General features: G+C 42.4%; 1 protein-coding gene across 2 annotated transcripts in view; it reads left to right on the top strand.

Moving 5' to 3' along the window:
* The first annotated feature begins 4,282 nt into the window (after positions 1-4,282).
* LMO7 (LIM domain 7) overlaps positions 4,283-13,944 on the top strand; it is a 131,310-nt gene continuing 121,648 nt past the window's right edge. For both annotated transcript variants that reach the window (XM_064408546.1, XM_064408536.1), the window contains exon 1: positions 4,283-4,446. In XM_064408546.1, the coding sequence (XP_064264616.1) occupies positions 4,378-4,446 (69 nt within the window). In that variant the 5' untranslated portion in view covers positions 4,283-4,377. The remainder of the gene's footprint in view (positions 4,447-13,944) is intronic.

The raw sequence follows: 13,944 nt of genomic DNA, 5'->3' as shown, positions 1-13,944 counted from the left end.
TATTTTAAGCTAATGGTGACTTGGAGGATTGCCTTTTAAGTAAGCCATAGTTAATACAGATATGGGCCTTTTAGGGTAGGGGAGAGAGTGAGGAAAGAGAGGAAGTGCAGTCCAAAGCTGTTAAGCTACATCAGTTGTCTAGAGAAATGGTCTCATCATATATGATCTTCAGTGTTCAAAAGATTTCAGTGGGTTTAAGTAATCAATGGTGTGTCTCTCTATGCAGCTGTTTATTGCAAAATCCCTTCAGAAGTCAGAAGTGGAGCTCCTTGTTGGATACAAGGACTGACTAGACAAATTCAGGACAAAGATAAGGTTAGAATAGTAAATTTGGGGTGGGATTTTCTGTGGTCATGCTGAAAAATACAGGTTGAATCTTAAGTAAAACCTATAAATAAGAATTCTTAGTATTTTGGCGTTTGTAGATTTGCTTAGCATCTACATAGTCTTCAAATCAGTTGTTCTGCAGGGTAAGGTTTTTTTGCTCTTTTTTCTGCTCTTTTATTTGCAGTGTTAATTTCTGGTTTATTAATACGTAAGATGGTACATTTGAGATGCCAAAGGAAGAGTAAGGCACTAGTTTTTATGCTGAACTGTATCTGCTCACTGCATGGTCTCTTGGTAGAAGCTGTGAAAGACTGCACTGCAGAAATTCATCTTCCCCAACATGTACAGTGTAACAGCCTTCCAGAGCTTGTGAGACCATGCTTTGGCACAGGCTTTGGCACTGTCTCGAAGAGAACAGGAAGTAAAGGGATCTACAAGCTGCTGGAATATCTCCATCATTGACATAACCTGTATAACATGGATAAAAAAAGTGAAGTATGAACACTTGGCTGACTTGTAAAGTCGAGCAAGGTCCTGCTTAGCGGCTGATAAACCCTGCAGACCCCATGGTGCTCTGTGACGCCCCAATGTCTGCATTGTCGCCTGAGCTGTACAAACTCTGCTTATTAGCTCAAGCTCTGTGGGAAAATAACACTGTATTTTCTGACTTGTGCAGCCCTGCCAGAGCCTCGACACCTTTGTGTGGAGGAGTGTGGCTTGGCCATGGGCACGCAGTGCCAGGAAATCCCTCTTCAGCCTCTGCAGTCTGGGCTGGCTGTTCACACCATTTTATGGAAATGGTGTGTGTAGGAGTGAGGAGGTGATGCATGCTCTGCGCTTGCATTAATTTTAGCTGAGTGGAGCTGGTGTGCTATTAAGCACTCAGGATTGTTCAAGCTTTTTAAGTATATTAGTGCAAGTTTTCCTATGTTCTTTACAGACATTTTGTTAAGAAATCATAATTTAATAACCAGTACAATGCCCTTTCCTTTCAACTGTGGCTGCATGATTCAGTTAAGGGAAAAAGAAGAAAGTTGTTTTCTGACATTGAAATGTATGTTTTGGAAAATAGAGACTTAACAGCCCACACTTACAAAATAAATACCGTCTTTCCTTAAAGAAAGAAGCCTGCCTTGGTAGAAAATATTATTGTGTCAAATATTTGTAGAACTCTCCTTGAAGAGAATATGACGTGAGCTGTTGCTTGATTTATCCTTAGGAGCACACACATTGAAAGGGTTTATTTTTGTCTAGTAGAACAATATTACGTTTGCTACTTTTGACAGCAACAATTAGCAGTCCTATCTGGTGTATGTAATCTTTCTCTGATCTAGGACTCTGGTGACTTACATTGTTAGCACAAAGGAATAATAAAACTATTTTGGTTGCTCAGGCTTACATAGATAATTTATCTGTGACAGTTGATTTAAAATTCATTTTGAGGATGAGATTTACATGTTGAAACTTTTTATTTAGTGAGGAACTTTGACTTGAAAGTTGCTATGATCCATGCAGTCTACTTAAACACTTAATCAAATTACATGATTACTCAAATTACTTGATCTAAAACATTAACGGCTTCATTTGTAAGAAAAGCTATTTGATTTGTTACGAAGTGAAATAAAGCAACCAGAAATAAGTGAGAAATGTGATTTTTTTAACATGACCTCTTTTGAAGCCTGTTTTATAGAATTCTTAGTTACTTTCTCCTGCTTAGGGACAAGCACTGTATTCTTAGATGAGGTGAAAGTCCTTAAAAACTGGAGAAAGGCTGCTGTTGTTCTCCAGAAAAATGTTTGGTAACCTCAGGTAATGCAAACTGATGTGAGCCAGCAGCAGCAGCTGATGTTTATTTAGACATGTTTATTTAGACATTTTTAACCTTTGTAATCATGGATGTTAAATAGTGACATGAGAGGGTTGTTTTCTGATGTTCAGTATTGCCACTCAAGAAAAATGCAGAATCTTCATTTGTATTTAGTCTTGTGGCTGATCTGGCTTGGAACAGGAAAAAAGGGTAAGAAAAAACCCCTCGAAATTACAGCTTTGATTATCATATTATTCCTTGCTAGCTCCATAGCATAGATGTCTCAAATCATACCATGGTGAGGAGCTAACTACATAACTTCTATACATTTGTAACTTTTAATAAAGGTCAAATATCTCCTGTGGAACTTATTTCAGCCAAAGTCACTGCATTTTTCCTCCTGAGTCTAACCCCAGCAACACTGATTTCCATATACTGCAGAAACTGATGGCTCATAGCTTCTTGGCTTGTTGATCTCCTAAAATTCTTCTCCATTCTAGGAAGGTTTTTTGTAAAACGGAAGATGCGTTCCCAAGTCAGCATCTCAGGACAAGTGAATTTGTATGCAGTACAAAAGCTGTAAGTTATCTTTTCTCAGTAGTCCTTGAAAAATTACATCTGTTCTGTCATGGGCTATAAAAGCAAAAGATATGTGCAGCAACTCAGTTTTACTTACAGAGAAGACATGGAAAGAAAAAATACTACAAAAAGTTCAAGTAGGAAAAGATCATAGAATTGTGAAGGTTGGAAAACACCTCTAAGATCATTGTGCGCAATGTTAAACTAACATTGCCATATTCACCACTAAACCATGTCCCCAAGTACCACATGCACACATTTTGAACACTTCCAGGGACTGTGAATCCCTGCATCCCTGGGCAGCTGTGCCAATGCCTGACCATGCTTGCATTGAAGAAATTTATCCTTATACGCAATCAAAACCTCGTCTTGTGCAACACTTGAGGCCGTTTCCTCTTGTCCTGTTGCTTGTTACCTGGGAAAAGAGATTGAGCTTTATTTAAGCTCACTGCTCCTTCCAGGCAGGAGTAGAGAGCTTAAATACAATGTCAAAATGAAATCTAGTACTCCGAAAATCCTAAATAAACCAAAGCCAAAACACAACAACCTAATGCTGTAGGTTAGCATTACAGGAAATGGCTCTTCTCACTGATACTTTACTTTTCTGCTTAGCACCCATCTACCTCTGTATTGGAAGAAAGGATTTCACTGTGTTCAGCCAGCAAACCACCTCCCACCTGCCTCCCGTGCTTCGGTTTGCGGCAGCACAGCGTGATCCCAACCTGTCCCACGCTTGTGGTCACCGCAGTGGGCAGAGCCCAGCGCAGCTCCCACCCAGGTCCACGGTAGAGCCGTACTGAGACCGGGCTTTAGCTCTGAGCCTGGCATAGCCTGTGGAATGGAGGAGTCGCAAAAAATCTGCTGCAGTGAGCCGGGCACAGAGACACGAATGACCCAGAGCAATGGGCACTAGTGTGGGTAGTGGGAGCTAAACCAGAGTTGAGGCCAGCGGGGCTGGGGAGGGAAGCATGGAAGCCGTGCGGCTTGTAGGAAAAGCTCTCGAAACAGTGTGGATCTCTCATGTCTCCCGTAGCTGGGGAAAAGGCTCCTATCTTCGTTCCCAGACGGGACAACGCTGCAGAGCGTGGAGCCGCTTCCCCGGGATCGCGGCGCTGCCTGTGGCTGGCCAGGGAAGCCCCATCGGCGCGGAGCCGAGGAAGGCGGCCCGGGCTCCCGAGGCTCCCGCGGCCCCGCCGGAGGGACGGAGGGAGGGAGCGAGGCGGCGGGCGCTGGGCAGTCCCGGCCGGGCGGGCCGGCAGGTGGCGGGGGCCGGGGCGGCGGGGCTGGCCCTGAAAGGTGCGATTGTCCCCAGCTATTCCTGGTATGCGCCGGGGCGGGAGCCGCCGGGGGCAGCCTGCACCGGCCGGGAGCGCGAGGGGCGCCGCGTCCCGGCGGGAGGGAGCCGCCACCGCCGGGGGCTGCGGCCCCTCCCGGCGTCCGGCTGCCCCGGGGGTCCCGGCGCTGCCGCACGGCCCGCGGCGCTTCGGATTCCTGCGGCCGCGGAGCGCCGGCGAGCTCCCGGGAGGGGGAGTTCCGCGGGGAGGAGGCGGAGGGGGAGGAGACGGCGCGGGCAGCGTTAAAAGGAGGCAGCTGAATGACAGCGGCCGCTGCCGCGCCCCCGCCCCGCCGAGCGCCGGCCGCCCCCCGCTCGCTCGCTGCTGGCCATGGACGGGAGAGAGGACGCGGAGTACGACTTCCAGGAGGCGTTCGCCGAAGCCCGGCGGTGGCTGGAGGTGAGGCGTCTCTCGGTGCTGCCCGGGGCCGGGGTCCCGCCGCAGCCCCGCACGGCGCAGCGCGCTCCCGCGGGGCTGCCCCGCCGTCCCGCAGCAGCAGCTCCCGGGACGCGGCCCCAAACCTCGGTTCTTTGTCGGCAGCTGCGGACTGCTATTTTTGGAAAGTATCGTGGCAACTTGCAGAAATCTGTCTGTGCAGTATCGCCGCCGCCCCCTCCTCGCAATCCAAATTAAAGGCTGGCTTGGTTGCCCTCCTGTCGTTAAGGCTTATAATTTCTTGCCATCTTGTAAATTACTTCTGTAGCGCTTGCTCCGAGACAGTCTGAATTAAAGACACTCCTTCCTGTCTCGAAAGAGTTCAGGACAGAGAGCAACCTGAAATTAAACCTCATTTTCTTCTCTCCTATTTTTAAACATGATTGTCTGACTGCACATAGCGCTTGACGTAAATATCCGTGTTTCTGTATGATTATCCCGAGTCACACCGGTGCGGTACGTGCTAAAGCATGGGGAGAGAGGTTGTTCCTTGAGGTACCTGAGGATGACCAGGACAGCATCGGCTGATGGCTTGGAAGTTGAGAAATGTTAGGAATACTGAACAGTTTCCCTTAGAGTCGTGGTGTGCTTTTAAAGAGGAGCTTTAGAGTGCTGGTTAGATGTATTTTAACGTATTAAGCTTATTTCTTTGTATTTAGTCACTTAAGATGAAATTTAGAGCCACTATTGCTGTAACTTTGGAAGGAGGGAATATTCAAAAAAGGATGTTTGTTACTTTTTACCGCTCATCTTTAAAAGCTTGTCAAGACTTGAGTTCAGGTTTCTTTGTTTCCTCTGTAAAACAATGACATCTAGTGCTTAAAATCTATTGAGAATATTGAACTGAGCACACCAAAGGCAAGGGTATCGTAAACGACCTCCACAAGTGTCAGTTTTGTGTCCTCTGTGAATGTAGTTAATTACAGCGCTCCTGGCTTCCCCATGTGTCAATTTTGTAAGAGCCAGCTGTGAGTTTAAGTAATTAAAGCATTCCTCTCTCACGTATACCTTTCTTGCATTGCTTTCTTTAAATTGGCAAAGCTTACTTTAAAAAGCTTCATTAAGGTGATGTAATGTTGACTTTGAAAATCCTATTTTAAGGAGTTGGGGATTTGTTTTAATTATTATTAGATTTCATATTATACTGGCTGGTTGTACCATTCCTACAAAAGGTTTTGTGTCTTTGCCTGCCAGTAGCATGTGGGAGCTCTAGCAAAGTAATGTGAGTGTGTAGTGTGCACTGTTTGTGTAGGGGAAAAAACATATGCTCAGCTTCCCCCTTGCCCAGTCTAATTTGTGTGGCTGTCCTTTGATATGTGAAAGCTGTTCTTATTTTAAAGTAACTTTTAAACTTATCCCTTGGAGAAACATTTTACTGTAAAGCAAGTAATTTGCAAACCTTAAGGTATTGATAAACAGGATGCTAGGAATTCCATAATGTTAAAGGAAGATGTAAATATTTATTTCCCTATGAAATGAGGTTTGTGCTTCAGAACTGTTGTGTTTCTCTGCTCTTTACATCCAGATGGATTAAAAAGCCAAGACTAAGAATTTCCGTTGTTGTATGGAAGAGTAATGATATTTTTAGGATAATGAGGCGTGTCCCAAGGTTTTGTGAGTCTCGGTGAAACAAAGTGGTGTATACATGATAGTGAAACTTGGTGAGTCCTAATGATTAAACAATTAGTTTTGAAGATGAGGCAAATTTTCAAATATTTACGAACTTGAACTTCTGATGTTTTGGTAAGGTTTTGTGTACCAGCTTCTCCCTAACATTAGGGGAGATGAAAGCATACAGACACTAGCTACTATGTATTTAAGGGAACAAGCCAAAATATCTTTGTAAACTGTTACTCTTTCCCTTTACTAATGAAAGCTTTGTTAACATATTTCTGTATTTCAATGGAGAACTCTATGGACTCTGAGACATAAAAAAATAACCTCCAACCTTGAAGCTGAGGGCTTTTTAGTAACAGGAATGAGCAGCTGTATTTGTCAGATCCCAAGAGGAGTAAAAAATACCCCAAAACCAAGAAAAAAATGTTACCCTGTATTTTTAAAAAAATTTTTGGTGAGAGAAAACTGTGTCCTGGTCAGGTTCCTTTTCTGCCTGTTCCCAGCTGAATTCCCTATGCTGCAGGGCAGCCACTGGCTCATAGGAGTTCAAATATGCATTCCTAGTTCTTATGCGACAAAAACAAAAAACAAACAAAAAAAATCCCAACAAACCAAACCAACAACCCCCCCAAACTAAATAAACCCCAAGCCCCCCCACCCCCTGAACCCAAACATTTAAACAACCCAAACCAAAGAAGTGCAAGAGCTTGATTAAGAGTAATAACAACAAAAAATTGCATCTGATATCTGGTGTTACTTAAAGAAAGACTTTGTTCTTTAATTCAGGTTCATGTTGAGACATATTTTATGATAATGCAGACAAGAAGTGTCTGAAGTCTTTACAGTGCAAAGACCTCTGAAAGTGTGGTCCCCAACCTCTTGTGTTTCATGTGTTAGGAGCTGGGAGGGGATGTTTCTTGTTACAAGAGTTGAAGTCACTCAGGAAGCTGCCTGTTGAGGATGTCTACTTCTTTGGGCGAAGGAATGGTCATTTTCTGTGCAAAACTAAAGCTCTTCTCAGGTGTCCTTTCTACAGAAGCCAGCACTGTTTACTGATGTTGGCTTCTTGCATCTGAGACTTTTGGCACTTTCTGAGCTCTGCCTGGGGCAAGTGGTGCTGATCAAACTCACCCAGCCTTCACTTGGCACCTCAGCTGGGCAGATGGTGCATGCTGGGAATAAAACACTGGAATACCATGACTTGGCAATAGTTTTTCGAAGAAGAAAAGACCAAGGACAGACCTCATCACAGTCTACAACTTCCTTGTGAGGGGAAATGGAGGGCAGACACTGACTTCTCTGTAGTGACTAGTGATGGGACCCCAGAGAATAGCATGAAGTTGTGTCAGGAAGGTTTAGTCTGGGTATCAGGAAAAAGTTTTTCACTCAAAGGTGGTTGTACACTGGAACAGGCTTCTCAGGGAAGTAGTCACAGCACCAAGCTTGGCAGAGTTCAAGAAATGTTGGGACAATACTCTCAGGTGTGACTCTTGAGGCCATCCTGTCCAGTGTCTGGAGTTGGACTTAATCCTTGTGGGTCTCTTGCAGCTCAGGATTTTGTCTCATTCTATGAAAGGCAGAGCTTGTGTGCCAAAGCTAGAAATAGCTGGGTTAAATTGTTTTACTATGTTCTGTTCCATATTATAACTTAAGCAAGCCAAAAGCTGTTCCTCCAAACCAAAGCATTCTTCCCCCAGCTATTAAATATCCCAGACTGCCGAGTCTGTTTTCCTGCCTCAAGATGTGGGAGGGCAGTCTGCCTCTCCCTTTCTGCAATCCACCACCAAGTTCACCCTTGTGAATGGAGGGGAGACACAGTCTCTCTCTCCCAACACATGCTTCACTGTTTTAGGAGTGATGCCCCTTGAAGAGTTTGAGAAGAAAGAAGTGTGCACTGCTTTCTTGTAAAATGTGTCAGCTTTTGATTCTACTTCTGTGTTTTAAATGAATTCTAATATTCTGGTAAATGTCTATGGTTTGAAATTGTTTGCTAAAGCAACTTGAAACCTGACCCACAAAGTCTGTAAATCTTTAGTTAAAGTGCCTTGAGGCAAATAACGCTTGAATTTTTTCCCTCCTGAAGTAGTCAAATGTACAGATCCAGTCTGCGGGAGGGTGGCCAGCGAGCGTGTGCCTGAATGAATTGTTGGAGTGAAGCAGCAAAGCTCTAGGAAAGCGTATGGAGCAACTTCAACAAATCCACTGAAGTGAAAAATGGCTGTTCAGCCAAGTAACTATTAATATTGCAAATTATTACAGCTCTACTTGTGAGCTGAATTTCTTTCTCTAATAACTCCTATGGAACTGTGAGTCCGATATTCTGAGCGGTACTAATTTCATCAGAGTGTGTTGAGAGTGTCAGAATCGGGAGCCTGGAATCCTGGAGTTGTTCCTCATGCAGGGACACTGCAGCAGAAGTTCTTCCTGGTGCTAACATCATCACTCCAGTGATGATGGAGAGAGCTGTTTCACCATGAAGATTTCTATAGCAAGATAAGGTTTTTATCAATTTTAATAGACAGTAATAGCAGAAGCAAGCCCAGCTTATCTGGACGAAAACTAAAGCTACTCCTGTCTGTCATGACCATTAAATAGATAGTGAAATTGCTTAATTATTTATTTTGAATGCTGATGTGTATTGACAGCTTCATGCATTATTGCATTACAGTGAATGTTGGGAATTATTTAGGGCCTTTTTTCCCTTCTTTTTCCAGGAGAAAACAAGTTTTTATATATATATATATATATATATGTGTGTGTGTGCACTCCCTGCCCCCACCCTCTCAAACCTACTCAGAAGATTGAAAAAGCAGATTTGCAAAGTACCTTGGTAGAAAGAGTCTGCTTGAGGATTAAACTTGAGAATCAGGACAACTTATTGAAATCTTTTGGTTTGGAACAACAGTACAGCAATCAAACGCAGGGAATGGTCTCTGACATGTGGCCACCAAATGTTTCTGTTCGGAGTTTGCATTTCTACTGTATATTTTTATGGTTTCTGCAAATGCAGCTAGAGGTCTAGCATTGATGTTTTCCCTGTATTTGCATACAGATCTTACCTCAGCAATTATTTTGTTTTGTTTCTCCCCCAAGCATGAATCTAATGCATACAGTCTAATATGGGAAGAATAACTGTGGAGATAGAAGATTAATTTCACTGTTCAAATCCTCTTCTTGTAGGTACCTTTATTTAAGTTGAACTAATCAGTATGAAAAAGATTTTTTTCTTAGTTCTGGGTCATGTACTCTTGGATAGTCTGTGGAGAGTCAGTCAGTATCCTGTATAGTGCTAGAATAAAAGATGTATGAATGAGAAGGCAAAATCTATATATTGTGTTCCCTAAACCATGTTTAATACTGGGTAATTCTGTCAAGTCATAAAACCTGGGTGGGCTGGTTTCTGGAGAACTTCTTACAGCACAGCTGCCAAAGTCCTGGCTCACGTTTACATAAGGGCTGTAGTTAACCCTGCTTTAGGTGGATGCATCAATATTTTATTACTGTTTGTATATTCTTGACAATGAGTATTTAATGGAATAAATCTAAGTCTATCTAGTTGATGTATAAATATTAATTGATGCATAAATGTACATGTTGTGAAGTAAATACTGTGGGAATTTTTATCCTGGAAATAATATTCTCTCCATTGCCTGCAGACTATGAAAGTGCTGTGGTAAAATGCCATATAATAGGGCTAGCAACAATGTGTTAGAGAGAGAGGGTGACAGTAATACCCTTTGATCTGGCTGAACTCTTTTTCTCTCTGTTTCTTTGTCCCCTTACTTCAAGATCTCAGGAAAGGTGTCTGTAATATGTTTGAGAGAAAAATGGGATTAATTTTTGCTTGAGAGTAAAATCTATTTCCTGGTTTCTGCAAGGTGGGTTTATATATTTTCAAGTCTATTTTTGGAAATTCTAAGGGGTAATCAAAAGTCTGTCTTCACACAGTCCTGTGTGATGGGCATGCATAGCTTTGAGCTGAGTTCACAATATAGTTTCCTTTATGAAGATTCTCTTTGTAGTTTTGAGCGTTGTATTAAAATTTTGCATGAAAGCAGCATCTGCAGGCACTTTGAGAAAGAATTAACTTGTTGACTGTAGAAGTGAGGATGTCTTCTATACTGGGGAAATGCATTGCAGCTTAAGGGGAGCTGCAGACAATTCTGACCAGGCTTTTGTTTTCTTCCAGTCCATATTTTGTGGTTAGCAAGTAGAGTTAGTTGTGGCATTACTTTTGCTGGTTTTTTTCTCCTGTCCTTTTGTTTGTTTGTTTTTTGAACAGTGTCCTGATACTTTCTGCAGTTTTGTAAGGTCAAGCATTTTTTTCTGCCCATAGTTTATGGAGAAGGTGAGATGATAATCATTTCCATTTTTAGCATTAATTTCCCCCTCCTCCCCTACTACTATGGACTCACTTTTATCAGCTTTTCTTTGTCAGGTGCTTTTTTTGGGCTAAATTTTTAAGTTATAATGAGCACTTATGCATATTTTATGTTAGACGGTGACCTTGCTGAGCTTTGGAAAACACTTGGATTTTATTGTGTTGTAAGAACCAGATACATTCCAGCTGTTTCTTGTACCTTCCACTCCTCCACTTTCAAGTTCCTTTATCCACTCCTGCAGGATATTTTTTAAAAACAAAACAAACCCTGACCTTTTCTGCTTAACAAGACTAATATAACTCTTAACTATCATTTTCTAAACACGCTTTCCAGCTACAGCAGTTTAATGAAAAACAGCATGTGCTCTCAGACCCAGTGTACTAGAAATGCTTCTGCTGGTCTAAGGTGTGTTTGACACACCTCAGTTATTATCCAAATTATCTTGGGAGGAGTGTTTTGGTTTTGCCGTTTTTCACATTTCTGAATGCTGTCAATCCAAGTGAAAATATAAATTTAAAGAAATGTAGTGAATAATTTACTTTAAAATAGGTTATGTTGCTCTTCATGCTGTGAGCTTCTGCAAGGTGTTGTGAATTTAGCATTTATTATTAGTGCTATTTTTTTATTTTTTCCTATAAAAAAGATGTATGGATCTGACTCACAGCATGCTAGCTTCCAATTGGATACTTAGCTGTAAAACTTTCATTTGTGTTATATTGACTAGAGAAACCTACTTTCAACAGTTTTCCATTCGTGGTACAAAATATCTGGTATTACCTTGGAAGGGCATGAAGATTATAAGACTTGCTTTATGTTTTTTTGCCAGTGTTGGCACATGTTGTGCAAATGTTGGCACATTTTTTTTGGTACCAGCTCATGTGAAAGTTCTCAGTTTTGTTTCTGGATGTGATTCAGCTTTCAGTTGTTACTATTAGAAAAGAGCACAATATACTAACTTTGGGAAATAGTTATTACTGTGTTGGCCAGAAAAGTCAAAATCCTTGTAATGTATCACAGATTTAAAGGAGTTAGTGTAGCTGAGGTCAGTTCAGCTAGCACAAACAGTGAAATCTGTTGTTTGGGCCAAGCTGTCCTCCTACAGTAGATCCCAGGACAATGTGGTTTTGTGTTAGTGCTGAGATGTTATCCCAGCAGGGTGTCATTGAAACGCCTGTGTTTGGCCTGTGCTTCCCCTGCCTCCTTTTGCTGTGTCAGTGGTGTTTGTGTGATGCTCTGGTGAGTTGGCGCAGGGGAAAATCGGAGCGTTTTGTGGTATTTGCTTGGCTCCTGAAAGGCAAAAAGGGCACCAGTGCTCCAGCCAGGGAAGAGGTAGTGTTGATGGAGGCGGCCTTTGGGTAGCAGCTCGCTGTTGGGTTGCAGCTGACCAGTGGGATGAAGCGAGGCAGACACCTGAACTCAGACAAGCCACCTCTTTCCCTGGAGGTTTCTCGAGTCACCTGCTTCTGCCCATTGCCTGGTTCTCTTCCTGACATGACTCAGAAGCTCTTTGCTAGGTGCCCAGGGTCGAGGTATAAGCTAGACACCTGGATTAGGGAGGCTGGCTTCCAGCCAGCCATAACTCCTTCAGGATGAATTTCATAAGGTTTATAAATACAGTTGGAGCTGTTTTAAATAGAAACTCTGCCAGGCATTTCTGAGCCAAAGCATTTGATATGCTTATGCACTGACTTGTACTATGGAAGAAGCAGTCCTTGTGTCTCACTAAGGCTATGTTGGGAGATGGTCAATCAGAGGTATTGGGATATCTTGCCCAGCAGTTCTGCAGTCATCATCACCTGCCCTTCACAGGGGCAATCTAATCCCAAACCCCATTTCCAGTGTTATTTGTAAATTCTTTCCTGGAATTGCTTTATTGACCCTGCTATTTGTTATTTATTACTATTCCTTCAGGAAGGAATTTGAGAAGTCTAGTTTCTGGAGTTTGATCTGAGATTTTGTGTGGTCAAATGACCACACCAGCTAATATATCAAGATGTGATAAAGAACAGAAACAAGTGTAGGATGTTTTTTCTTCTTACTTTAAGGAAGTGGGTGAAAAACCAGCCAGTATGCCATGGGGCTCCAACATGCCTTTTGTAAAGCCAGTGTCAGAATTTGGGGATGCTGGAAGAGGTGGATGGGTGCACCATGTCAAGTTTTTCTGCCAGTGGTAACCACATAGGCTGGGTCAGTTGTGGCAGTACTGTGTCATTTGCTGATGCCTCCAAAAATAAGTATCCTACTTCTATTAATTAGTATCTGCTTAGCACTGAAAGAAGCAGAATGTTAGACTTGAGGACCTTTAAAAATCTTTTCCAGCCTTAATGATTCTGTGAAGCCAGATGCCAGAGTGGTTGTGGAGGAGGGAAAAATAAAGATCCAGGTTTGACACTAATTGGAGTAGTTTTGTAACATTACCTTTTGCACTGCCTTGAAATACTTCTTTGGAAACTATTTAAGATTAGGTGAAGCAGGGGACAAAGGCATTACTGCATTTTTGACCTAGGAAAAACCTTTTCTTCCTTGTGTCACCATGCTCTCTTTGCCTAAATGGTGCCATTGACACTTGATGCACCTGAAAATGTAATCCTAGATCAAACAGGGCAAGATGTTTGGTTGCAGGTTCTTTTGCAAATAGAGGGGTTGTAAAAAAGTGGCATTGACTGTCTTAACTAATTACAACAGTCTCACCTTTGTGTATATGTGTGTATGGGGGTGATGGTTTTGGTTTGTTGGTTTTTTTTGAATGTCAGGTGGGCATCTTCATTTTGAGTTCTCAACATTCAATAAAAAGGCTGCTTGTAGTTGATCTTATTCAGACAGAATGGAAATGGAGTGAGGATGAAGGAGTGAGCTCCAGGTACAGATGGATATCTTTCACAGACATTTGCCTGATGCTGTGGAGGCAAAAAAAAAATCCCTGATATAATAAACATCAACTCGATGATTATTCAAGAGGGTATTGCTTCACAGCTACAAGTCTTACGTGTGGATGAAGTTTTCAAAGCCAAATCCCCATTAAAATGCACAGACTGGGTTGCTCACTAATGACCTAGCTTTCATGTGTCTGATAAAATCCCAAAGTCCTCTGTGACTTTGGGGTAGGTCTGGCCAAGTGATCTCAGACTCCAGGAAGGTCTGCATGTCAGGTGTCAGTGGAATAGGGCTGGGAGCTGTGCACTCTGAAGAAATGACAGAGAAGAGAGGCTTGGAAAGGAACGAGGAGACATGTGCACCTGAAGTTGTTTGTAAATAACTACTTTTTCCTTCATTAATTTCTTACCTTGTAAGTATTTAAATTGTGAAATTTCATAGAATGTGCCAGCTTTTTCAATCTGTTGTTTTCTGGGTTTTTTTTTGCATTTGTTTTGCATTTAGCCATTTAAAAGATTGGGAGAATGCAGTCTCAGACTATCCTAAATTTCTGAATGTGTTACTACACTTATTTTAATTTTTTCACATA

This window comes from Passer domesticus, chromosome 2, assembly GCF_036417665.1.
Source record: "Passer domesticus isolate bPasDom1 chromosome 2, bPasDom1.hap1, whole genome shotgun sequence".
Taxonomy (NCBI): Eukaryota; Metazoa; Chordata; class Aves; order Passeriformes; family Passeridae; genus Passer; species Passer domesticus.
This window is presented reverse-complemented; position numbering and strand designations above follow the sequence as displayed.